This window comes from Lampris incognitus, chromosome 7 (genome assembly GCF_029633865.1).
Source record: "Lampris incognitus isolate fLamInc1 chromosome 7, fLamInc1.hap2, whole genome shotgun sequence".
Classification (NCBI taxonomy): Eukaryota; Metazoa; Chordata; class Actinopteri; order Lampriformes; family Lampridae; genus Lampris; species Lampris incognitus.
Genome location: NC_079217.1, coordinates 10510105 through 10537123, shown reverse-complemented (window position 1 = coordinate 10537123; position 27019 = coordinate 10510105). Strand labels below are relative to the sequence as shown.

Sequence of the window (27019 nt, the reverse complement as noted above, 5' to 3'; positions counted from 1 at the left end):
TCCTCCCACCCCCACCCCCCTCGCTCTCTCTCTCCTTCCCTCTCACCTCTCTGTCTGTCTGTATTGGTGTTGTGTGCCACCAAAACTGATTGCACAAGATTAAGCCCTCAAATCTGCAGAAAAATACATTAATGGAAGCGAAGCCCTGTGCAAACCAGAGGAATAGAGGGAGAGCAAGAGAGTGAGAAGGAAGAGAGGTGTTAATGTCTGTGTGTGTGTGTGTGTGTGTGTGATTGTGTGTGTGTGTGTGTGTGTGTGATTGTGTGATTGTGTGTGTGTGTGTGTGATTGTGTGTGTGTGTGTGTGCGTGCGTGCGTGCATGAACAGCTGGGAAGGCTCAGACGTGCCTGGTGAGGGGGACGTGTCTTAACACTACCTACAGTGAAAGGATAAGTGGGTGGACGAAGGAGAGAGAGAGAGAGAGAGTGAGCTGGATGTCCTTTCCCTTTCTTTTCTCCTGCTCTCTTTCTCCTCTGTGGACTAGTGCAGGGATACCATGGAGACTGGATTGAGACTGTTGTGAGCGTGTTAGCTGTGTTTGTGTGTGGGGGGGGGGTTGTGGGTGTGTTTTTGGGCACTCCAGCTGTGCCCCCTCAGCTGTTATGCTGGAAGAGCTTCTCCGCGAGAACACGGTCTCTGCTCTCTCTTAAGGTCGGTACCTTTTGTTTGTGCACGAGTGTGTATGGAGCACATGCTTATGGCGGGATTACAGTAGACCTCCGGAGTCGTGTCCCAAATGTGTGTGTCTGTATATAGTATGTACACATATGTTGAGGACTTACTTGATATTGGATGTGACTGTGGGCTTTGTGAGCGATCGCAGCAACAATGTATCATTTTTACAGAATTTGTATGTCTGGGTGGGCGTGCACATGTGCTTTGTTGCTGCTCTTTCTGACCACCTTTCTTTACAGTCAGCTGCAGCACTGTCCTCACCCCCGTGGCTGAGTGCATGGCTTAGTGTAGCCAGAAATCCCAATCTCTCTCTCTCTCTCTCTCTCTCTCTCTCTCTCTCTCTCTCTCTCTCTCTCTCTCTCTCTCTCTCTCTCTCTCTCTCTCACTCACACTGGCTGGACAATCTACTCATTTCTGTCTCTGCCTCTCCTTCTGTATACAACGTTGTTTGCAGTGTTGTTGTCGTGTCCCATGTCTGCTCTTTTACTCCATATTCTACTTTACCTCACTTCATTGGCTTTTTTTTAAATTTCATCTCACTGTCCCTCCTCTTATACCGAAGCTCATATCGCTACCTCCCAGTCGTTGCCCTTTTTTCTAGACTGCCTTCGCTCAGATACACACATCATGCATATTTGATGCCTCATAACCAGTGGTAATAGACTTTCGGCATGAAATAGTAATGTGTATAGGGTAGCCTATATTGACTAAATGGTTCAGAGACATGCCTTATTGAGGATGGTGAGGTATTTGGCTGGTGTGCTCTGCAGGGCTTTGTGTTCAATGTATTCCAGTGTCAATGAAAAATTTGAAAAGCCTTTGAAAAAAATGCTGTGTTGGTACTTCCTGTAGTTATGTGATGATGCGCTTGAATAGATGTTCTTACTTACTGTTAGATAGTATAGGCCCTGCTCGATAATGCCATGTTAGGTTCTATATGTGTTTCATGTGGGTATCCCACCAAAGTCAAAACTGAAGTCCCTCGGTGCAAACTTTCTCAGCTATTAAAACACTGTTTTGACTTTCTATTTTTTAGATGGCAGGTCACTTCTTCAAATTGTGGGCTTTTTCCTTGTTTTTGTCTAGTTTTCAGTGACACGGTGCAGGTTATAATGGTCCATGATGAGGCCACTTTGCCAATAACGGAGTGTAGCACACACAAACTCATTGACACTGCAGGTCGAATTCACTTCGCCATCTACTAAGTAATTTCAAAATGTGGATGTTGCATTCACGTGAAATCATTTAGCAGTAGTAATATGTCCTAACACATAATCCTTGTCTTGAAAGTCTCTTTCCATGTCTTTCTCCCCAGGAGAAGCTCAGAGCGCAGCATTTGCTAAAGAAAAGTTAGCCTAAAGCTGATAGGGATGCAGGGTCTTGCACAACGAAGTGTCCTGCATAGATGCTTGGATTTGTGGCTGTTTAGCAATGTGGTGGCTTGAACCTGAGTTTAGCCCTCAGTCCATGTAGCGGACCGAGTATGTCAAACTTTTTTGGCAGGAGCTAACACTGTTGAATATCGGACAGAAAATGCTTCCTGAATTGATTGAATTTTTAGTGAATTGACTGAGTTCAGCATACTCGGTGAGGATCTCCTTGATGAGATGAGAGGATTATCTCTGTACTGTGCTTAATGATAACTAGGTCATGGCCAGTAGTCATGCACATGTGCAGGCGCACACACCGGTGACCTTCACCTCGCAGTGGGTGAGCTGGAGTTCTGATGTTCCAGTAATCTGTTTCCTGTTCTTTGTTTCTCCTTCCCAAGGTGTCAGGGGAGCTCATTAATGTATTTGCCCAAGTATCTGCTGAGTTGTAATTCCTAGTGTACGAAGACCTTTCCATAGGATGTAAATACTTCGCGGGCTTGGGGAAATCGTGCTGGGCAGTTTTCTTATGTTGAACTTGGTGGCAAGTATATTGTAGTGGGCCTCACTACAGTCAGTCTCTTCAGAGATGACACCGCTGCTTCTCTTTAAGGCGTTTAACCAACACTTTTACAAGTAGCAAGCACAGTATGGAGGACGTGTGAAATAGTTTAAAGAAATGTGGAGGTGTGTAAAGGTGTCAGACATTATGATTTGAGTCTGGTTTGCTTGCCGAGCGGAAGTTTTCTGCTTCCGGCATGCAGCCAAATGAGGTTTCTGTGCCCCATCTTTTCTACTGACAGAACGTTGTCTCTCTCTTTCTCTCTGCAGGGGCTGCACAGAGGAGTACGAGATGAAGACCATGGAGCAGAAGCCAGATCCGGAGCCATTGGCAGCAGGTTATAGGCCCTCTCCGCGTCCCCTGGCCTGGCGGTGGGACAGCCCATCCATTCCCCCTGGCCTCCACAGCGCCCCAAATGCACAGCGCTGGACCCCCATGGGCCCCCCACCTCCCCCACTGCCCCGTTCACACAAGACGTTGGTACCAGTTCCCTACAGGGAGCCTCAGCACCTCAACACCAAGAGGTAAGACGTAGGGCAACCACGCTGTATTGTGGTGACAGTAGATAACAGACACTAGACTGTTGTTTCATTCACTGTGTGCTAACATGCTCCTGAGGGTTTTTCCCCCCCAGCAAAATTACCAAGTTTTTTTGGGGTCAGAAATCGTGATATGACTGACCAGTGAATGACAACCTAACTCATATCCAACTCTCTGTGGTCCTTTTTTTCTGTTTCTTAATGTTAACTAACAAATTCTCAAATAAAAACCGAGTCTCAAATATTAGCCGGGGATGTACCTTTTTTGGGCAAGTAAAGGCTGGTACCAGTTAAAGGCCAAGTTAAAAAAAAAATACACCCATGTTACCTCCGGCTTGGTCGGGTGTCCCTACAAACACAATTGGGCACGTCTGCGGGTGGGAAGTCGGATGTGGGTATTTGTCCTGGTCGCTGCAATAGCACCTCCTCTGATTGGTTGGGGTGCCCCTCAGATCGGCAGAGGGGATGGAGCAGTGAGCGGGACGGCTCAAAAGAGCAGGGTAATTGGCCAGATACAGTTGGGAGAAAAAGGGGGAAAACTGAAAAAAATAATAGTAATTAGAGAATTGGTAAGGAGGTCAATTCAGCCTATTTCACAGTGTTAATTACATCAGTCATAGTGACACTGTAATCACCGTACTCCCCATGCACTTTCTCTTACTTTCGCTTTTTATAGCTAAAATCTTTGACATTTTTCTTCATTATTAAATCATTTCTTTTTCTCTTTGGATCATGGGGTCAGGTTACATAATTCTAACTGGCATCTTTACCATGGTTAAAGACATTCTCTAGTCTCATTATACCACCACAGAAGTTTTACAATCGGGTTGTACAAACACTAATGCAGAGGAAAATATGTGCACAGTAGAAACAACTCCAACAAGAAAAAAAGATTGAAACGCAGTGCCGGCAGAAGTGTTGCCAATATGCCCATTTCACGTCGCGGCCATCTTGGATTTTTTTTTTTTAAACGAGCGGTGGGAACTTAGCCACGCCCCCTTTAAACTTTAACAGTTTTGTTAAAGTTAAAGGACAAAGAATGAAAATATTGTAGATGGGACAATCTAATGTATGAATATTGAATGTACAGTATAAAATGTAATGTATCTTATTTTTTATTTTATTGTGATTAAACAGCTTCTTTGAATACAGCCCTGTGTGTGTGTCTCTCCTCACTGGCACAGGAGAGGCAGAAAGTACTCGAAAAAGAAAAGATCCAGCTTAGTTTTCATATTCTCCCTTCCTCCGCATCAAAGTAGATTCGCTCCAGGTGGTAGTCATCTCGGCAGTTCACAGAAAAGTCACACCACATCATCCCTGTGATTCCCATTTGTCCCATCATCTGATTGTAGTAGCCATGGCTGTGTTTGAGAGCAAAAGATCCATCTGGTCTTAGAGAAAGGTACTTGCACTCCACAAAGCTGTCCACATCAGGACACTTGATTTCCAGCAGTCCCTGAAGCTGACCGGAGTCATCCACCACCTTTCGGTCAGGGGAGGCACCCAAATGTGGGGTGTTGGGGTTGATGGCGAAACCGCAAGTGGAGACCGAGTGTCCAGTTACTTCCTCATACTGTATAGCTGCAACGGGCTCCAACTCAATTCCTCTCATCATGACCTGTGTCTGCACAGTCCTCTTCGGTCTCTGCCCCGGCTGCATTGATTTCCCGTTGAGTAAGAAGGGGGCGTGACTAAGTTCCCACCACTTGGTTGTTTTTTTTTAATCCAAGATGGCTGCTGCGTGAAATGGGTGTATGTTGTAATGCTCCTGTCGGATGGACAATCAAGATTACTGTAGAACGGTAAATTTTGAAATAACAAGAAAATAAATAAATAACAAAATCACAGTATTTTTTTCTGTGGAAAAAGTCAAGAAAGGGCAAAACTGCTGCATGTCACATGTTTAAATTAGAAATTAGACATTACAGCACAAAAATGTTATAGAGTATATGACTGAAAAAAAGAACAAATTGGAAATATTTGCCCATCTCCAATAATAGCCTGTCTTAAATAAAGGCCTGACTCTCCCGTCAAATTGAGGTAAATATCGGGCCATGTCCAGATTTGAGAATTTACGCTACCGTCATTGCTATCCCCCCCAGGCCAGTGAGTTACCCAGAGAACCACTACAGCTTGTCCCCTGCAGGGGGTGATAGAGTTGTGCCCTATAGGAATCCATCAGCCAGTTTCTCCTCTCCCTCCTCTGGCCTGGTGGGTCTCTCTACCATTGGGCCGCCTGGAATCACACCCGGCCCCTTCATGCGCTACAAACCCTCGCCTGACAGGTATGTGTGGGTCTGTCTCTGTGTGTTTATGTGGGTGGGGTTGTGTTCGTATCCCTCTGAACCCTCCTCTGTCGATATTCCCCTCTTTCAAGCGTGATTAAACATGTCCAGCATGTTGCACATAATGACTGTTTTGTAGCCCTGGGGAGGATTATATTGGTTCGTGAGCTTAGTGTAATGGTACAGCCTGCAGAGGTTCTTAGTTAGGCATATCCAAGCACACAAAGTGTTTTTGTTTTTGTTTTTTTGTGTCTGGCTCTCCTTGAGGATGTAGAGCGAGACCACATCTTGTCCAACCTGAGGAACAGGTCTTAATCAACTTTCATTTGTGAGAAATTCAGATATATGAAGACATCAGTACTGACTCTTATCTGCTGCGTATTATTTTGGTATTTTGTAGTGCGTGTGCGTTGGAGAGGGCGTTCCATAATAGTTTAACCTTCTCCTTTTCCACCCCGTCTGTCTCTTTCTCTAAAAGGTATGGTACAGGACAGCGCCCCCTGATGGCATATGAGCCCCACCTCGGCCTGGACATCACCTCCAGCGGTGATTCCTCATCTGGCTTCACCAGCCAGGACAGCACTATGGAGCGCTGCAAAACAGGTACACACACTCTTAAGACCATGAGGCTCGTTTTCACAAACAGATGTGCGATAGATAGGTCATTTACACACTGCATTGCTTTGCGTTTACTACATGAGTTGGCCATGAATTTTCTATTAGCTCTAGACGTATACAGAAGAGGTAGTTGAACATGATTTTGTGTATGACAGGTCAAGGCTGAAATGTGCAGTAAGTATTTAATCCTCTTTGCAAGCCATAGAGATGCAGTGTAATTTTATTTAATCCTCTGTGTGTGTGTATGTTAATACTGTCCAGAGCCTCTTTGGCATGTGCCGGCATCATCTCGAGGGTTGGGTGGTGTAGGGGGGCAGAGAAGACCAGCCAGACAGGATGTGCCGGGGAAAGACTCTCCAAACAGACACTCAAAGGTGAAACTGTTTTTCACAAGGGACATTCTCGTTGATTATGTACATCACTTTGCACCACCTCTTTACCTGCCCTTCCCTTTGTTTCTCCTTCACTTTCATTGCCTCTCTCTCTTAGCCGCATGCTGAGCCTGACTCCTTTTCACCTCCTCTCTGCAGGGTGAGACGCAGTACTCCAGTCACTCCAGCAGCAACACTTTGTCCAGTAACGCCTCCAGCAGCCACAGCGACGAGCGTTGGTTCGATGGCGGGCCCGGAGGGGAACGAGGGGTTGGTGGCGGTTGCCACGGTGACCCTGCCGACCCAGACCCTGACCTTCACAATAAGGGGGGCTCCAATGACAGCGGTATTGACGCCCCGGCCCACTACAACCACAGCCGACATGGCAACACGTCTGGGGGTCAATCACACAAGCCCGTGCACTGCTCTGCAACGTACAGCGGCCTCCAGGAGTTGACGACAGGGAGGAGCGGCGGAGGGGAAGCCAGGAGACGGGAGTCGTCGCCTGTCATACCGGCCTCAGCCAATCAGAACAAAGGATACCGGACCAGGACATTTCCGCCTCCTGGCTCCAGCACTGAGAAAACGGACGTGTTCAAACCCCGGTAACAGTCAAACCCCCTGTCGTTGGTATAAATACGTGCAGCATGCAACAGCCCAGCTGGTCGCCATAAACAAAAGATGAAATGAGTGACGTGAAAACAAAAAGGAAAAAAAAGATGAGGAAGGGTGTAAAGCTGGATTTGTGGTTGGATTGCGGTCCTTGTCATCCTTTCTAAATCCTTGTTAAATATACAAGCCGTTGCACCAGATGCTGTGTTCATGGACTGATCTCCTCCCACACACACATACACTTTTTATAAATGCATATAGTCACTCTTTAAAACACACACGGGCTGGCCCCTGGTCTTTTCTGTGTTGGATTAAAGGCTTCTGTGTTTAAACTCGCAGCGCCATCATCTCTGGCGCTACAGTCTGTGCCTGTGGCGTGCCGGGGTCGGGCTGTCTTTGTATAACAGAATATAGGCTCAGAAAACAAAAGGATATTGTAGGACACAGATGCTGCCTTACAGGTACTGTACCGTTAGAAAGTTCTGAAAGATGTGTGAATGGGTTAAATAGGAACTAGCAGGACAGAAAGAGAATAAGAATTTGTGATATTGGGCTACACAAATAAAATTGATTTGACTTGACACATGTGCAAGCCTACTAGATGTTTTACGCCTACTGTGAGGTAGTCGTGATGTTTTCTTTCTTTTTTTTGTTGGATAAGCTCATGGTCTGTTTAATAATTTGGACACATCGTATGCTAAATGTGTCTGTTGACTAGGTTTGATCGTGCTTTGCGGTAGGCGTATTTGTTGATTTATAGGCTTTGCTAATGTAGACTCTCTTTATCTATTCATGCGTTATATTTAAGAGCACGGGCTGCTGTGATGGCCTGGCGGCCTGTCCAGGGAGTCTCCGCCTGCCACCCAATGACTGCTGGGATAGGCTCCAGCATCCCCATGACCCTGAGAGCAGGACAAGCGTTTGGATAATGGATGGATGGATGGAACTAGATTAGTTCTCCTCCGAGAAATGGCTGAAATGAGTTTCCTCCGTAGGGTGTCTGGGCTCATCCTTAAGAGACAGGGTGAGGAGCTCGGACATCCGGAGGAAGCTCGGGAGTAGAGCCACTGCTCCTTTGCATCGAAAGGAGCCAGTTGAGGTGGTTCGGGCATCTGATCAGATGCCTCCTGGCCACCTTCCTTTTGGAGGTTTACCGGGCATGGCCAACTGGGAGGAGACCCTGGGGTAGACCCAGAACTCGCTGGAGGGACTAATGTCCAGTCTGGCCTGGGAACGCCTTGGGATCCCCCAGGAGGAGCTGGAGGGCGTTTCTGGGGGAGAGGGACGTCTGGAGTGCCCTACTTAGCTTGCTGCCACCGCAACCCGACCCCGGAGAAGCAGCTGATGATGAATGAATGAATGAATGAATGAATGAATGAATGAATGAATGAATGAATGAACTAGATTAGTTTTGTTACTTTAAAGTGATGTTGACATCAAAATCTGAAAATTCCTATTGACAGGCTATGTTCCAAGTTGGAATGTGACCACGGAGAAATTCAGTGGCCAAAACAGCGCGTCTGCAGCCACTCGAGAGAGATCTGTGATTGACTGTAGATGGTGTCCAATGACAAATTGTGCCGGTGGATACGTAGACACCAGTCAATTTGCATATAGGGTGTGTCCGTAGCGAGATGATATAAAACCACAGAGAAGCCGTTCTTTCGCCCCCTCCTGCTAGCTACTTGGCTCACGTTTGTGCTATTTTGCTGAGACTTTATTATCGATCTTGCTACGACGTATATCTAACTGTCTACAGTGCATCCGGAAAGTATTCACACCCCTTCACTTTCCCCACACTTTATGTTACAGCCTTATTCCAAAATGGATTAAGTTCCTTTTTTTTTCTTTCATCAATCTACACACAATACCCCATAATGACAAAGTGAAAAAGGTTTTGTAGAAATTTTTGCAAATTTATTAAAAATAAAAAACTGAAATTTGCATGTATATAAGTATTCACACCCTTTGCTATGACACTCAGAATTGAGCTCAGGTTCATCCTGTTTCCACTGATCATCCTTGAGATGTTTCTACATCTTGATTGGAGTCCACCTGTAGTAAATTCAATTGATTGGACATGATTTGGAAAGGCACACACCTGTCTATATAAGGTCCCACTGTTGACAGTGCATGTCAGAGCAGAAACCAAGCCATGAAGTCAAAGGAATTGTCTGTGGACCTCCGAGACAGGATTGTATCGAGGCACAGATCTGGGGAAGGGTACAAAAAAATGTCTACAGCTTTGAAGGTCCCGAAGAGCACAGTGGTCTCCATCATTCGTAAATGGAAGAAGTCTGGATCCACCAGGACTCTTCCTAGAGCTGGCCGCCCAGCCAAACTGAGCAATCGGGGGAGAAGGGCCTTGCTCAGGGAGGTGACCAAGAACCCGATGGTCACTCTGACAGAGCTCCAGCGTTCCTGTGTGGAGATGGGAGAACCTTCCAGAAGGACAACCATCTGCAGCACTCCACCAATCAGGCCTTTATGGTAGAGTGGCCAGAAAGAAGCCTCTGCTCAGTAAAAGGCACATGACAGCCCGCTTGGAGTTTGCCAGAAATTACCTAAAGGACTCTCAGACCATGAGAAACAAGATTCTCTGGTCTGATGAAACTAAGATTGAACTCTTTGGCCTGAATGCCAAACGTCACATCTGGAAGAAACCAGGCACCTCTCATCACCTTGCTAATACCATCCCTACAGTGAAGCATGGTGGTGGCAGCATCATGCTGTGGGGATGTTCTTCAGCGGCAGGAACTGGGAGACTAGTCAGGATCGAGGGAAAGATGAATGGAGCAAAGTACAGAGAGATCCTTGATGAAAACCTGCTCCAGAGCGCTCAGGACCTCAGACGGGCGAAGGTTTACCTTTCCACACGACAACGACCCTAAGCACACAGCCAAGACAACGAAGGAGTGGCTTCGGGACAAGTCTGTGAATGTCCTTGAGTGGCCCAGCTAGAGCCCAGACTTGAACCCAATTGAACATCTCTGGAAAGACTTGAAAATAGCTGTGCAGCGACGCTCCCCATCTAACCTTACAGAGCTCGAGAGGATCTGCAGAGAAGAATGGGAGAAATACCCCAAATATAGGTGTGCCAAGCTTGTAGCTTCATACCCAAGAAGACTTGAGGCTGTAATCGCTGCCAAGGGTGTCTCAACCAAGTACTGAGTAAAGGGTGTGAATACTTATGTACGTGCAATATTTCAGTTTTTTATTTTTAATAAATTTGTAAAAATTTCTACAAAACCTTTTTTGCTTTGTCATTATGGGGTATTGTATGTAGATTGTTGAGAAAAAAAGGAATTTAATCCATTTTGGAATAAGGCTGTAGTATAACAAAATGTGGGGAAAGTGAAGGGGTGTGAATACTTTCCGGATACACTGTATCTATCTATCTGTCTCTAGCTATCTATCTGTCTATCTATCTATTTATCTAAATCTGTATCATCTATCTATCTAAGTTATTTGTATCACCGAATCCTCCTCGAAACTTTAATCCTCGCAGAGGATCTCCCTCTCGCTCTTGCTAGCCAACATTTTTTGTAAATAACAAGTGACGAGCGGTACCGAGCCCCGCCCACCCAGGAAGACAGTAGCCAATAGCTTTGAATTCATAAAACCACACCTATTTTCGGTTATGATTCAAACTCCCAATCTTAAAAAAATGTGTTTAGAAAGGGCATGTCAGTCTCTCTTTAATTAATTGGCTGATGTCCCTGGTGACCAGTAGATGGGACGCACTGCTGGGTTGACTGGCGGGTCCCCCTGCAGTTTGCTGTTGGCAGTGGCAGAGATTTTGGGGTCAACAGACTAAAGAAATTTGAGCTGTGCTGCAGTGTATTGTTTGCAGCATGGCAGTGCAGTGAAAGTACATGGATCAGATAGTGGCAGAACAGGACACGTCTTCTGTTGACTTTGAGGGTTTGTTGGAAATTAAATACATCTGCAGCACGGGCTCTTCTGAAACCAGCCACCGTACATCATGTTAAGCACAGTCTCCTAACTACGATGTGTAACTCTGAAGAAGTGAGCAAGAGCGAGCTAGATTTTGAAAGAAAACAACCAAAAAAAAAATCCACTCATCTCTGCTCTTCCTCATCCCTTCACCCAGCTCCTCCCCCCAAACCAGCTTCATGCACCTGCATGAGTTTGCTTGTCATAACTGACAAAACCCGTTGATCATCTATGCATGTGACATTTTTTTCCTTATTTTCTGCTAGTCTCTTCCTTTGACAAACATTGTTGTGAAGAAATTTTCCACTTGTAGATGAGGTATTTATAAAAATGAAGATCGCCATTTCTAATGCACTTGAGCTTAGTCTGTCCACCTGTACCCAAGGATAGTGTAGTACAGCTGATGATCTACACGTGTAAAAAATATTTTTTCAACAGCTCTCCTAGTCACCCCAACTTTTTTGTGGAGCAGTGTGTTACTTACAGGTGAAGTATTTGTAGAGATAAAGATCACTGTTTTCATTCGGCCGAGGGAGGCGAGCCAAGTTTAAACGGCTTCACACGAGAACTGCTCGGCGTGCCATGGTGAAGCAGGTGACTGCAGTGTGGCGCCTGCTGTACGGCTTGCTTATATCTATGGCCCAGTAGTTTTAGTCCATCAGCGCCAGCACGTTTTAGACAGAAAACTCTGGCTGAGAGGGTTTTTGAACTTTTGTATTGTGTAAATTGTGTAAACACAACATCCATTGCACATTGCCCGTCTTGGGAGAGAGATCCCTCCTCTATTGCTCCCCCCCGAGGTTTCTCCTTATTTTTTCTCCCTGTTAAAGGTTTTTTTTTTTTGGGGGTTTTTTATGGAGTTGTTCCTTATCCGCTGCGAGGGTCTAAGGACAGGATAATGTGTTGCTGTAAAGGCCCTTGAGGCAAATCTGTAATTTGTGATATTGGGCTATACAAATAAAACTGACTTGACTTAACTTGACTTGAACATATTGCCATTCTGCCGTCTCTGCTTTGCTGTGTTAGTCTCACGCGTGTCTGGTTGTGTTACACTCAGGGCCTGCTACACACCCCAGGGTTACAAGACTCCTACGGCTGAGAAAGCCCGGCCTGTCCGAGCTGCCACCGCTACGCCCACTTCTGCTCAGCTCAACTCCACTCCTCTCTCCAGCTCTGCTCCAAAGGCCTTCTATGGAAAGGGCAGACAGGCTGCTTGGCAACCAGAAGACAAGAGTCCGTCACCCTCCAACACGACCACAACATCCAGCACTAACAGCAGCAGCAAGAAGTAAGTGAAGGAACAGGAGCTCTAAATCGTCAACTTTGACGTAAAACTGCTTTTTTTTTTAACTAGTCCAGGCCTCACTGTAATGATGATCTGTGATAATATGTCTCTTTTACCAAAGCTCAGATGTTTATCTTTTCCATCTATCTTTTTATAAAAGGATCTGGCCCCTTTTACTTGTGGTGATCAGTGCCCATGTGGCCCATTTGTCATTTCTACCTATGAAGTGCTTTTCCCTCTCCTTGTGAGAGCTTTATCCACAAACACACTGAGATGTCACAATGCACAAGTCATTGGGCATCCGGGTGGCGTGTCAGTCTATTCCGTTGCCTACCAACACGGGGCTCGCCGCTTCAAATCCCTGTGTTACCTCCGGTTTGGTCGGGCGTCCCTACAGACACAGTTGGCCGTGTCTGCGGGTGGGAAGCCGGATGTGGGTATGTGTTCTGGTCGCTGCACTAGCGTCTCCTTTGGTCGATTGTCGCACCTGTTCAGGGGGGAGGGGGGACTGGGGGGAATAGTGTGATCCTCCCACGCCGCTACGTCCTCCCGGTGAAACTCTTCACTGTCAGGTGAAAAGAAGCGGCTGGCGACTCCACATGTATCAGAGGAGGCATGTGGTAGTCTGCAGCCCTCCCCGGTTTGGCAGAGGAGGTGGAGCAGTGACCGGGACGGCTCGGAAGAGTGGGGTAATTGGCCGGATACAATTGGGAGAAAAAAGGGAGGAAAAATCCACAAAAAAAAAAGCCCATCCATCCAACCATTATCTGACCCGCTTATCCTGCTCTCAGGATTGCGGGGATGCTGGAACCTATTCCAGCAGTCACTGGGCGGCAGGCGGGCAGACACCCTGGACAGGCCGCCAGGCCATCACAGGGCTAATGCACAAGTCATTGCATATGATTATCAAGTGTTGTAGTATTTTAGTGGTGGATGAGCCACACAGTCATCAACTGAAAACTCTCAGTATTGTTGCTGTTTTGAATCATACTAGTCGCAATGGGAGTAACTGAGAGAAACACAACCTGATAATACAATAGACTGAAGTGATTGTACTCAGTGTAGGGAGACAGACGACATCATGTGTCTTTGTGAGTCTAATGCTTGTTTCTTGTCGCACACAGGCAGGTGGACATGAATTCTAAAAATGTATTTGGACAGCCCCGACTCAGAGCATCTTTAAGGGACCTGCGGTCTCCAAGGCGAACATACAAGAGCACCATCGAAGATGACCTAAAGAAACTTATCATCATGGATAACCCCGGAGAAACGTCGCAAATGGATACGGTGAGGAGCACACACACACACACACTTACAAGATCACAAAACAAGTCCTGTTGAACTAAGGGCTCAGTCTTTCGTTCATAAACGCACACACTCAGATCTGAACTCTTGCCTTTTAAACCGCAGTCTCCCAAGCGCACCTTGCAGCGCACCTTCTCAGATGAGTCGCTGTGCAGTGGGCGCAGGGATGCCAGCTTCGCCAATGTTGAGAATCAGAGTGCGCCCAATGACCTGCTTTTTACCTGCACGCTACCGACACGCAGACACGCCTCTGCCAACCATTCCAACCACATGCAGAACAAGAAAGGTGAGTTGGAAGGTGGGCTGATGCTGCTGGTTAGGCCATGATGTGCTGCAATAGGCCTGTGTAGCGATTCTGTTCCTGATTATTTTCTAGCCCAGATGGATTCCCAGGTGGAAATTGAATTGAGAATATTTTTGGCCAAAAGTCATTCTGTGAGGCATTAAGGAGCACGTGCACGTTTTGTCGGCTTTTTAAGTAGCGCTGACATAAGCTTAACCTAAATATGACTGCAAGTTGTTTTTTTTTTTAAGAGCCCTAACTACTGCCACCTGAAATAGCAGGGGCCTCACTTTATCATTCTTCTGTTTGCGTCTCCCAGTCCCGCTGTCTGCATCTGAACTGTCCCTTACAGAGGTGAGGGACAAGGTTCCCCCCCTGAGGAGGCTGGACCCCGGGCTGATGCCCCTCCCAGACACGGCCTGTGGGCTGGAATGGTCCAGCTTGGTCAATGCTGCTAAAGCCTACGAAGGTGAGGGAGGTCTGGGTGAGTGATCGATGACTCTCAAAAACTGTTCCACTTGATATTCAGAAAAGCTATAAATGTGATTTTGTCAGAAATATAATCTGCCTCCCAGCATATTTTGGGATTTTTGTATAGTTGCTGTCTAATATATATATATAGTTTCTCTTAAATTTTACATTGCATTGCGCAGTGTGTGGTTGTAACATTCTGTCCATATCCTGCCACACCAATATTCATCAGTTCATGCACACATACAAGCCTGGCTCTTACTCTGAGAGGAGTTGGCATTCTCACTCTTATTCTTATTGTATATGCCTATGTCTTTGTTCTGATGCTGCCCTGTTGCTTTTCATTTCTTTCCATCAAAAAGTGCCTCACAATCATTATTATTATTATTAGTGTTATTATTATTTTGTTGTTGTTGGTATTGCTGTTGTTGTTGATATTACTGTGTAAAACTGTAAGCTCAGAAAACCCCAGAGGATCTGATATGCTTGCTGTGGATTTGGGGTTAGGTGGCGCAGTGGTTAGCGCGGTCGCCTCACAGCAAGAACGTCCTGGGTTCGAGCCCCGGGGTAGTCCAACCCTGGTGGGTCGTCCCGGGTTGTCCTCTGTATGGAGTTTGCACGTTCTCCCTGTGTCTGCGTGGGTTTTCTCCGGGGGCTCCGGTTTCCTCCCACAGTCCAAAGACATGTAGGTCAGGTGAATTGGCCTGACTAAATTGTCCCTAGGTATGAATGCGTATGTGTCGGCCCTGTGATGGCCTTGCGGCCTGTCCAGGGTGTCTCCCCGCCTGCCGTCCAATGACTGCTGGGATAGGCTCCAGCATCCCCGCGACCCTGAGAGCAGGGTAAGCAGTTCAGATAATGGATGGGTGGATGGATTTGGGGTTAATAACAGTTTTTGACTTATTCCAGCTATTTGTGTCACATGACACTCATGGCAGAGGGAGAGGGATATGGGTTACTTCTGTGGACAAAAATCCTCTCCTGGATCCCCCCCCCCCAGTGTCCCTTATTATCACAAAGCTCTTCAAAGTTGGCCCAAACACCACACGCTCAGGCCAACGCTTAATCACAGCCCACGTTCAAAACCCATGGAACTCAGTGTTGGGTTTTACTGTGTCACACATCTTCTGGGATCACCTAGAAAAAGAAAAAAAGAAGTTCCCAGTGTGAACCAGCGTAAAGCAGACTCCGTAAGTGAAGTCCCTCTACGTTTGTCTGTCTCTGTTTGGCTCACAGTGCAAAGGGCGGTATCCCTCTTCTCGCTTGCGGAGCCACCAGTCGGAGGTGGAGACGTCAGGCCGGTCATCAGTCCAGTCCACTTCCACACTCCTCAGACACCCCGCACCACCCCAACCTTCAGCGGGTGAGTCTTTACACACACACACCTGAACATGCATATGTATACATATACAATGCACATGTACTGCATCTGCAAAACTTGCTACAAATTCTTGCAGAACATCTTTATACTTCTCACGTGTTTAATATCCTTGCTATTTTGTTCTTATTTTACACTGGTTCCACTGCACTATCTACTCATTTTCATCTGTTTCTGAAAAGTTAATTAGTTCTTACTAATCTATTTTTTTATTAATACTCAATATTAGCAGGCCCTTGAAAACATGTATTACTGCATTAGAGCATTAGTGTAGCGCTTCACTTGATACTGCAAATTGGGATTTTGAATGTTTTCACTCAGACATTGAAGTTTTACTTGATTATATGATCTGTAGTGCAGGAATATATTTTATATTGAATATATATGAATATATTTATATTTTGGTTGGACAGATTTATCAATTGATCTCTACAGTCATCATGTTTCTCATCATTATGTTTCTCAAGTTGGCGGCATGGTGGTGCAGTGGTTAGCGCGGTCGCCTCACAGCAAGAACGTTCTGGGTTCGAGCCTCGGGGTAGTCCAACCTTGGGGGTCGTCCTGTGTGTGGAGTTTGCATGTTTTCCCCATGTCTGCGTGGGTTTCCTCCGGGGGCTCCAGTTTCCTCCCACAGTCCAAAAACATGGAGGTCAGGTGAATCGGCCGTACTAAATTGTCCCTAGGTATGTGTGTGTGGGCCCTGTGTGATGGCCTGGCAGCCTGTCCAGGGTGTCTCCCCGCCTGCCGCCCAGTGACTGCTGGGATAGGCTCCGGCATCCCTGCAACCCTGAGAGCAGGATAAGCGGTTCGGATAATGGATGGATGGATGTTTCTCAAGTTGCCTCTTGGCCTCCTGGTGGTTAGTCGCAGTACCACTGTGGTTTCAGTTCAAACCACTGGGTTTGACGTTCGCTGGTGGGTTCTTGCTAGAGCTAACAGCAGGAGTGTTTGAGTTGTGTCAGTTTCTACAGTCCCGAGACAGGATTAATCTTTCTTTTTTTTTCTACCAGGGAAAGCTGGAGCACAGTATTACCGAAACTGCTTGTTGAGCATGTGAAATAGTTTTGCTAGACCTCGCTCACTCACACAGGCAACCGTGTACACACAAACATACACACTTCCACTTAGTTGTTGAATCCTGTCTGCCCTACAACTACCATGACATTTCTGCACTCATTTTCTCTATGTAAGCTAATGTATGTGTATGTATGTGCATGTGCATGTGTGTTCGTGTGTGCCTGCAGAGATGAGGTCCCCAACGATCTGTCAGGGCGACTCTACCACCTGGAGGTGATGCTGAAACAGCTGAACACTGACTTGGAGAAAGTGAGACTCTCATCTTATATACTACATCCCATATAAAATGTGTGTCGCTGAGTTGCACTGTAACCGGCCACAGCAAACTGTCCCCCTACTTCCTCTTTGTCTTACTGTGAAGTAATACTATACTTAAGATACACTTTAACCGTTACTTCTTTTACTCAGGAGAAAAAGGACAAGGTTGTCTTGCTAGCAGAGATGGCTAACCTGAGAGAGAACAACCAGCGCCTGCAAGAAGAAAGTCACTCGGCCAGTGAGCAGCTCCGCAAGTTCAACATCCTTTTCAGCAACACTCAGCCGGAGAGGAAGTGACTTCGCCAATCGCTCTTCGACTAATAGAAGAAGTGGCACCAGTGAGAACGCAGTGGGCACCAGCGGGAGGGGCTGGACTACAGGCCAGAGGAGGAGAGGTGCAAATTGTCAAGTTTAAACAAGCTGAGGGGAGCAAGCCCTTTTTAGTCTTACCCACTCGATACAGTTCCCCTCGTCCGCGGGGCCATTCAGCACCCCAGAACCATCGGTGGGACCGCCTTAAAATGGAGAGAGCTGCAAAACAACAATTTATTACGGAAACAGTCACGATGAGCCTTCCACAGGTCCCTTCACTCAGCCTGTGTGCCGCCTAGAGCTTCGTCCCTCGCTCTTTTTGCTCTCTCCATCATGTTTTCTGAGCCTAGCCGTTTTATTTTTCTAAACTTAAGTCTCAAAGTCACACATATATATGTGTGTGTGTGTGTGTGTGTGTGTGTGTGTGTGTGTGTGTGTGTGTGTGTGTGTGTGTCATGATGAGCCAAATCATTATGACCAATTCACAGGTGAACTGAATAACTATCATCTCCAAACAAGGGTACGTGTCAAAGCCTGGGTAAGCGAACAGTCACTTCTTTTAGTCAGTGTGTTGGAAGCAGGAGTCAAGACCTGAGCGACTTTGGCAAGGGCCAGATTGTTCTGGCTGGACGACTGGGTCAGAGTATCTCTGAAATGGCAAGGCTAGTGGGGTGCTCCCGGTCAGCAGTGGCGAGTACCTACCCACTGATCCGAGGAGGGACAAACCACGAACCGGCAACAGGGCGTTGGGCGCCCAAAGCTCATCGATGCACGAGGGCAACGAAGGCTGTCCCGTCTGTTCTGAACCAACAGAAAGTCTACTTTGGCACAAGTCACAGAAAATTTTAATGATGTTTACGGGAGGAATGTGCCACAACACACAGTCCATTGCACCCTGCTGCGTATGGGGCTGTGTAGCCGCAGACCAGTATGAGTGCCCATGATGACCCCTGTCCACTGTTGAAAGCGCCTACAATGGGCACGCAAGTGCTTGAACCGGACCTTGGAGCAGTGGAAGAAGGTCGCCTGGTCCGATGAGACCCATTTTCTTATGGATCACGTGGATGGCTGTGTTTGTGTGCCGTTTACCTGGGGAAGTGATGGGAGCAGGATGCTCTGAGGGAAGAAGACAAGCTGGTGATGGGAACGTGACGCTCTGGGCAATATTCTGCTGGGATACACTGGGTCCGACCATTCATATGGATGTCAATTTCACGCATGCCACCTACCTAAACATCGTTGCAGACCAGGTACACCCTTTCGTGGCTATGGCAGGATAATGCACGCTGCCACACTGCAACACATGTTTCAGGAACGGTTTGAGGAACATGATGAAGTGTTCACGGCATTGCCCTGGCCTCCAAATTCCTCAGATCCCAATCCGATTGAGCATCTATGAGGTGTACTGGACCAACAAGTCTGATCCATGGCGGCTTCCCCTTGCAACTTACAGGACTTGAGGGATCTGCTGCTAATTTTTTGGTGCCAGATACCACAGGGCACCTTCAGTGGTCTTGCAGAGTCCATGCCTCAGTGGGGCGGCACACGGCATATGAGGCAAATGGTCATAATGTTTTGGCTCATATATATGTGTGTGTGTGTGTGTGTGTGTGTGTGTGTGTGTGTGTGTGTGCGTGCTACTATGCCAGAGAAGCTGTTGGGAGTAGGAGGATATTTTAATAACTGTTGTAAAGAACAATACATCACCTGGAGAGGCCTAATACTGTTCCTGAAGCAAATCAGCCAAAAAAAGAAAAAAAAACACTCCTGAAAGACTGCATCTCCCAGAATACACTAGGAATTGTGGCTTTTCCAGTTTTAAAGACATGGTACTGTAGTTATATAATTATGTGGTACATTTCTCTCATATCAACATTATCTGTATGGTACTGGTATAACTGGTATACAGTTGCTATACTGTTGTTATAAAGAAGTGTGTGTGTGTGTGTGTGTGTGTGTGTTTGTGCGTATGTGTATGACTCATCAAGGTGTGGGGTACAGCAACTACTCAGAGGCAACTGCATTTTCGTACATCGGACAGCACGCTTGGGACAAGATGTATTTTACTACCGCTTGGTGTGCGTAAGTTCATGTGTGTGTGTGTGTGTTGTGCGTGAGAGAAGCAATGCGAATGTGATGGTGTGGTACCGGACATTTTCATTACGAGTAAACTCTTTTACTCTAATATGGAACAGATGGGCAAAGAGTTTTTTTTTTTTTAGTTTACAGGAATAAACGTTGCGTGCTAGATGTGAAACAGGCCGTCAGCTGGCTTATGGAGTCAGCCTACAGTTGGTGTCGAGGAAAAGAAACTCAGCGAGAACGGCGTCGTGTCTGAAATGCAGTGCATTCCTGACTTAATTTACATTTTTCTTGGCAGTGTGGTGTCATCTCATCTAAAATTACTGGATGATTATTTTATCTTATTAGTGTCTCGATTGTTCGTCTGTGAAACGGTCACGATGAAAATCACGTTTCGTTACTGTGTTGTTTGCATTCCAACTGAAATTAAGCTCACAAAAAAAAAATTATGTACACACCAGTAACTTGTGCGTATGGAAAATATCCGCTTACTGTACACAAAACTCACTATAAAACACTGTAGTTCCTGTATCATATCAGAACCAATCTGCTGTTAGTGTGTGTTGCGTTTGAAATGTCTGTGTGTATGAAGGTGTGTGTGTGTGTGTGTGTGTCCTTGAAATATTTGATTCACGAGTTCTTTTCCTACAATGACCTAAATGAACACACAAAAGACTCTTGTTTGTACTGCTGGCGTGCTGAAAGATGTTGTCTACTATTTTTCCACACACGAGTGTGTGTCTGTGGGGTTTTGGAAAGCCAGTCATCATCAGAACAAACTTCTCCTTCCAGTAGTGCGTCCGTGGAGATGCACCAGATCCCACGTGTGACAAGGTCAGTTAACCCCGTTGTTGTTGTGATAGGGATATTTCTGATTAAAAACTCATTTTCCCTGTGGAGGAACACCGTGTGTCTCCCACACGGCGCCTCCCTCTGACCTAACTGGAAAACGTTCACTCTTTTTCCATCACCTATTCACTCAGGTTCCTGCAAAACTGTGGATGTCCCTATGAAATACAGCGATTCTAACTGACACGAGACTGCACAATCGCATAACCCTTTGTCAGTTATAAGCTAGACAAAGACCCCGCAGACTTCAACAAAAAACTGCCACCGGTCTCCAGTGCTCCTCTTATCCGTATGTCTTATTTTCCATATTTATAAATCACAGCTCATCTCCACATAGCGTGTGTGTGTGTGTGCCAGTCCTCCTCATCCTTGAGTTGCGTTGATGCCGGTGACGGAGCTTGGTGGTCATGGTTCAGTCCAGCAGCATCCGGTCATCTCCGTTTCGGGGCCAGGCTAAACTTCTTTACTCGAACAGCCTTTTAAATGTTGGGAAATTTGTTCGCAGATTCCGGTTTCAGGCTTCTTTGGGGCCCACAAATATCTGTGACACCCCCCCCCCCCCCACCACCACTTGGGGTTAGACGGGTTATGTGGGCTGGCTGACCTCAGTTTTTGTTTTTTTTCTTTCTCTAGATCCAAGTTGAGCTCTAAATAGTTTTGTGAAGTACTTTCATATCCCAACAGGTCTCAGACTCCTGCTGTTCCTTGAATGGAAATTCCAACAGCGGACCACAGAGCTCACGTGACGTGCTGTGATCGCAATAAATGCAATGTCTTAATACGAGTTTGTTCGCATGTGGAGGGGGACACGGTTTGTTTTCTTTATAGTTAATTTGAAGCTAAACGTGGCATACACGGTGATATATGTTGAGCGTTGCTCAGTGCATTTATGTTGCACTTGCACAAATCACACAGTAATGCATTAAGGTAAATGGTAATGTTATGACTTAAAAGGTTTTTCTTTTTCTTTTTTTTAGATGTTTAATAATGTTTATAATTTATTTTTAAACACGTCGGCCACTTCTGCAAGCTGATGGCAAAATAGTGAAGCGGTACGTTTGTGTGTATGCCGTATGATTTCTGTACAAAGCTGATTTGTATTATTCTGCGACGTTTTCTATATCTGGCTTAACCCTTCCTATTTTCTCTGCGTTTGTGCTTTCTGCATGTGGCAGGGGTACATGGACGAAAACTTTTGTTTGAACATTGATTTACTTGGGGTTGTATCAATTGAGTGTACATTTAAAAAGTGTAAATTATGTTTTCATTATTTTATAAAAAAAATATATTAAAATTTTCTGAAGGTTGGCTGCTTACCATTTCCTCATTGAGCGTAACAGGAAGTGCTAAATACTGAATTATTCTTCATTGTTTGGAATAGCACTTTGTGGGGGATCCCAAGAAGACTTACTGAAGGGAAATGTGTGGGAGGTGAATTTTAGTCTGAATCCATAAGGTCAGTAAAACGACACGGCTGAGCTTGGTCTCACTTCGTTAATTCAGTTTTTTGTGTAAGGTGACTCGTCTATGATCAGCTTGCTGACTGTCAGCCCAAAGGAACAGTCGCTCCTTTGTCATTTCCAAAATACATGGGTGTAAGTGGAAAACGGCATTTTCTTCATTCCAGACAACTTCTGGCTTCCCTAAACTGTCTTGGATGACAAGCCTCAGAAGGTTACCTGATGGGGTTACATTTGTTGCCAGTAAAACAACTCATAATTGCAAATTAAAGCTTTTACTTTATTACACTGTAATTTTATCCCAACATAAAATGCACAGTTGTATCAAATTCAGTAAACTTGTTTGACTCCACAATTATGAGGTAACAATAGCCTTATGTTAATAAGTAAAGAATTCTATACAATAAACAGACAAGTAGCTCCACCAAGAGTATGCCAGTGCGAAGTGTTTAAAATTGCTATATGATAAAAGCACATTAAAATATTTCATTGGCAATAAGCCTTGTGTTCTATTCATCAGTAATGTGCACAGACCAACTAAAACAAACAGCCTGAGTGAGTGAATGGGCTGAAAGGAAGTTTTGAGCGAGCATATTTAGGAACCACACATCAGACACTCGTCCCTGTTCTCCAAGGAACACACCATGGCAGCAGTGTTTAGCTGTTTGATCTCCTCCTCTGAGGTCATGGCTGGCTGCGCCTCCTTCAACTTCTCCTTGTTCAGGGTAAACTGAATGGGGTTGGCTGCAGGCTTTGTCCGCAAGTAGTACATGCCAGTCTTTAAGCCCTGTAGAAGAAGGGAGAGGGCATTTAAATTTTATCTAAAGGACGTTCACATAAATTATTTCCCCAAAAGTTATTGCTTTTACCCCTCTAAATTTACTATCCTTGCAGCCCTGACTTACTTGCTTCCAGCCATAGAAGTGCATGCTTGTCAGTTTTCCATAGTTGGGCTCTGCAATGTGGATGTTTAGGGACTGGCTCTGGTCAATGAAGGCCCCACGATCTGCAGCCATCTTGATGATAGTCTTCTGGGAGATTTCCCACACAGTTTTATACAGCTGTTTCAGGTCATCTGGGATCTCAGCAATCTCCTGTAAATATCAAGAGACAAGGTTAAAATACCGACTTCGTATTCAATAGCGATACAAAAATAGAGGGTTGGGGCCATTTACCTGTACAGAACCATTTTGAGCAATCAGCTGATTCTTCATCTCCTCATTCCAGAGCCCTCTTTCTGTCAAGTCTTTGAGCAGGTGAGGATTCACAATCTGAAACTCTCCTGAGAGAACCCTGCGGGTGTAGATGTTGCTGGTGTATGCCTCAATGGATTCGTTGTTTCCAAGGATCTGGGCAGTGGAGGCTGTAGGCATGGGGGCCAGTAGTAGGCTGTTCCTCACACCATGCTTAGCAATTTTCTCCTTAAGCAGTTTCCAGTCCCACAAGTCTGTGGGAGTCTTTCCCCACATGTCATACTGAAGGACTCCCTTGCTGACTGGAGAGCCAGGGTAGGATTGGTAATGGCCCTGTTGAGCGGCCAGCTCACAACTTGATTCAAGACCAGCGTAGTAGATGGTTTCAAAGATCTGAGTGTTGAGCAGCTGGGCCTCGGCGCTTTCAAAGGGGAAACGCATCAGGATGAAGGCATCGGCCAGACCCTGGACACCGATTCCAATTGGCCTGTGTCGCTTGTTGGAGTTCTCAGCCTCAGGCACTGGGTAATAATTAATATCAATGATCTTGTTAAGGTTCTTGACAATGACCTTGGTGACGTATGCCAGCTTTTTAAAGTCAAAGGTCCTCTCAGGGGTCACGTACATATTGAGAGCAATGGAAGCCAGGTTACATACTGCTACCTCATCTTGGCTAGTGTACTCTATGATCTCTGTGCATAGATTGCTGCTTTTGATGGTGCCTAGGTTCTGCTGGTTGCTCTTCCTATTGCAGGCATCCTTATAGAGCATGTAAGGTGTGCCTGTTTCTGTCTGAGATTCAATGATGGCATGCCACAGCTGCTGAGCCTTCACCACACGCTTGATTCTGCCCTCCCTCTCATATCTGGTATAGAGCTCTTCAAACTCCTCTCCCCAGCACTCATTCAGCCCAGGGCAGTCATTAGGACACATCAAAGACCAGTCTTGGTTGCTCTCCACTCTCTTCATGAAGAGGTCAGGGATCCATAATGCATAGAACAGGTCTCTGGCCCTCTGTTCCTCCTTCCCTGTGTTCTTCTTCAACTCCAAGAATTCAAACACATCAGAATGCCAGGGCTCCAGGTATATAGCAAAGGCCCCGGGTCTCTTATTGCCACCCTGGTCAACATAACGCGCTGTATTGTTGTATACTCTAAGCATAGGGACCAAGCCATTGGAATTGCCGTTAGTCCCAGCGATGTAGCTCCCCGTTGATCTAATGCAACTAACCGCCACACCAATTCCTCCAGCAGATTTAGAGATGAGAGCACACTGCTTCAGTGTGTCATAAATGCCTTCAATGCTGTCATCCTTCATGGCCAGTAAGAAGCAACTTGACAACTGTGGCCTGTTGGTTCCAGCGTTGAACAATGTAGGAGACGCATGAGTGAACCACTTCTCTGAAAGCAGGTTGTAAGTTTCAATGGCTGCATCAATGTCTCTTTTGTGGATCCCAACAGCCACTCTCATAAGCATGTGCTGAGGTCTCTCGGCAACCTTGCCATTGATCTTCAATAGGTAAGACCGCTCAAGGGTCTTGAAGCCAAAGAAGTTGTAAGAGAAGTCTCTGTCAAAAATGATAGCTGAGTTGAGGCGGTCTTTGCTCTCGAGGATAATGTCAAGGGTCTCCTTGGCAATCATGGGGGAGTGACGTTGATTTAAGGGGTTGACATAGTTGTAAAGGTCCTCCATCACATCACTGAACACTTTCTTGGTTTCTTTGTGCAGGTTAGAGACAGCAATGCGTGCAGCCAAAATAGCATAGTCAGGATGCTTAGTTGTAAGGGTGGCAGTGATCTCTGCTGCCAGTGTATCCAATTCTACAGTGGTGACTCCACTGTAGAGACCCTGGATCACCTTCATCGTAATCTGAGTTGGGTCCACAAAATCAGAATTCAATCCATAACAAAGCTTCTGGATACGAGAGGTGATTTTGTCAAACATGACACGCTCCTGGCGCCCATCTGAAATAAAATTACAATTTCAGAATCAGAATCAACTTTATTGCCCAAGTATGCCTATGCACATGAGGAATTTGAGTCTGTTTGCAGCTTCTAGCACTTGCAGACATAACTCACAAAAAAAAAACACACAACCCCCCCCCCCCGAAAAAACAACGAACGAAATAAATGGAACAGGACCTTCAAGGCAAGCATCTATGCACTGCAGGTATGTTGTGCATAGATGAAACCCTCAACCATAACAAAACTCTACAGTTAAGTTATGGGTTTTTTTTCCCTCTGTCATTTCATGTTATTTTTCTTAAATACAAAAGTGAGTTATCAGTCAACATAATCCCATAACGAGTGACTGAAATAGTTGTCGCGTCCATAAAAGTGTTACTTGTGATGCATTTTAACCAGAATAACTGCCTCTCAGTGACCGGCCATAACCAGTAATACATAATCTATCAGCTAGCTTGTCAATGGCGCCTTAGTGGCACCAAGATGAAGCTTGCGTTGAATGACCAACGCTATTATTATCCTCCTGGCGCCAACTACGACAAAGGCTAGGGGCAGAACACAATCTTGTACACATCTCAAAATGGACACTTTAAGGGGCCTAAGAGGATATTTCTAAGAAAAAAAAACCATTTTATAGGGCGCGTTAACAGAGGACTAGCTAAAGAGTGAAACAGCTGCTAACTATGCCACTGCACAAACAACTGACAACAAGCTAGTTCTCTCTTCGGGCTTCGGTAGCCAGAGAAGTGGAGCTGTGCTAGCATGGCTCGACTGGCTAACTTAGCAAACGCAGGCTCGCTGTAGTTTCATGTAGCGCTGGGCTAACATTGGGCTAATAACGTGCACAACGTGTACAATTACAGTGACTATCGGAACAACTTCACACTTGCAAACGCCACTGACTAAGTTAGCTGTGGAAGCAAACACTTGGGATTTCTGCAGCTTGACGAACATCCAGTTGGACGTGGTGTAAATAAAGAACCTTACCTCGCTTGATCACATGCATGTTGATGCTGTAGTGTGACTCCTCACTAGAGGGGGGGTGGTGAAAGGTCCACCGGCAAAACCTTTATGGCAGGACAGTTGTCGTGGCTCCGCAAGCCTTATCCCCTGAAAATGTGCGAGCGCGAATAACGCGAAACCCCGCAAAATATTGTATTTGTATCGCGGGCGTCATCGAGCGATTTCTGACGGACGTGTTTTTAGACCAATCCAGAGGGAGCCAGCGCGTGGGGCTAAGGAGAGTTGACCAATCGTAACGAAGCACAGAGCGGTTATCGTCCTTCCTTTATTCGACCCACTGAAAATCTGGCGGGACGTTTTCAGGGAAACTAGGTCATGTAACTTGTTTGTTGCGGAAAAAAAATGTTACTTTGTTCCGAAGACTGACGCAAGTCCGTGTAATTGTACTGGCGTACGAATCACCGCCGTGTAACTAAAACTTAAATACAGTCACAAGACGGCGGTGAACAAAGGCGTTCACTCAGTATAATGAAATGGACCCACTTTATCTGGCGTTGTATTGTGACAACGAATTGTGTTCTTACAGTGAACTTGTTATCTGCATATAACCCACCCTATTGTGCAGGAGCAGCGGGCAGCTGCTGCAGCGCCCGGGGACCAACTCCGGTTCTTCTCTCCCAGCCTTGCTCAGGACATGCGTGTCTTTTTTGATGCTGTCTTTTTGGATGTTTACTAGTCTGTTTTTTTTAAAAAACTATTTCAGGTCCGCATCATACAAGTGAGAACAGGTTATTTTCATGCCCTCGTGTAACGGCCATTGTATTTATGTCAACTAGAATCGACACTTCCCCTCATCTCAGCTTGCATGGCTCTTTTCAGTTTTCAAGTCAAGTCGGTTATATGTGTGCAGCCCATTATCAGACATTATACATTTGCCCCCGTGGGTTTCACAGCAATGTAACATCCTGTCCTTAGACCCTCGCATCGGATGAGAAACAACTCCCCCCAAAAATGTATCCGTGCATGCTCGATAATCCAAGTAAGGAAATTAAAGAAAGTTAAATCAGTTCATCTGGACACAACGTGTATTGAGAGACGTTTCATCTTTCGTATGTGTCCAGATGAACTGGTTCCATTTTCTTTGATGAAC

General features: G+C 45.9%; 2 protein-coding genes across 2 annotated transcripts in view; one reads left to right on the top strand and one right to left on the bottom strand.

Annotated features, from left to right (window-relative positions):
* The window catches only part of sipa1l3 (signal-induced proliferation-associated 1 like 3), a 39546-nt gene extending 21768 nt beyond the window's left edge, over positions 1 to 17778 (top strand). The window contains exons 11-22 of the mRNA XM_056283235.1: positions 2877 to 3131; positions 5249 to 5431; positions 5910 to 6034; positions 6311 to 6423; positions 6580 to 7025; positions 12047 to 12277; positions 13399 to 13561; positions 13685 to 13865; positions 14182 to 14331; positions 15570 to 15696; positions 16956 to 17037; positions 17197 to 17778. Of these exons, the coding sequence (XP_056139210.1) occupies positions 2877 to 3131; positions 5249 to 5431; positions 5910 to 6034; positions 6311 to 6423; positions 6580 to 7025; positions 12047 to 12277; positions 13399 to 13561; positions 13685 to 13865; positions 14182 to 14331; positions 15570 to 15696; positions 16956 to 17037; positions 17197 to 17343 (2203 nt within the window). The 3' untranslated portion in view covers positions 17344 to 17778. The remainder of the gene's footprint in view (positions 1 to 2876; positions 3132 to 5248; positions 5432 to 5909; positions 6035 to 6310; positions 6424 to 6579; positions 7026 to 12046; positions 12278 to 13398; positions 13562 to 13684; positions 13866 to 14181; positions 14332 to 15569; positions 15697 to 16955; positions 17038 to 17196) is intronic.
* A 4230-nt stretch (positions 17779 to 22008) lies between these two features.
* LOC130115598 (ribonucleoside-diphosphate reductase large subunit-like) lies at positions 22009 to 26132 on the bottom strand. Its single transcript, XM_056283317.1, has 4 exons — positions 25894 to 26132; positions 22925 to 24906; positions 22655 to 22843; positions 22009 to 22536 (listed from the first exon to the last, which is right to left on the bottom strand). Exons 1-4 carry the CDS (start codon positions 25910 to 25912, stop codon positions 22345 to 22347), a joined length of 2382 nt encoding a protein of 793 aa, XP_056139292.1. The 5' UTR covers positions 25913 to 26132; the 3' UTR covers positions 22009 to 22344.
* Between the last annotated feature and the right edge of the window lie 887 nt (positions 26133 to 27019).

What these genes read in the sequence shown, in the direction of transcription:
- LOC130115598 (XM_056283317.1), bottom strand. An exon ending in CTCAAAATGGTTCTGTACAG is followed by an intron (nt 22,844 to 22,924) that starts GTAAATGGCCCC and finishes TGATATTTACAG; the next exon opens with GAGATTGCTGAGATCCCAGA. An exon ending in ACTTCTATGGCTGGAAGCAA is followed by an intron (nt 22,537 to 22,654) that starts GTAAGTCAGGGC and finishes CTTCTTCTACAG; the next exon opens with GGCTTAAAGACTGGCATGTA.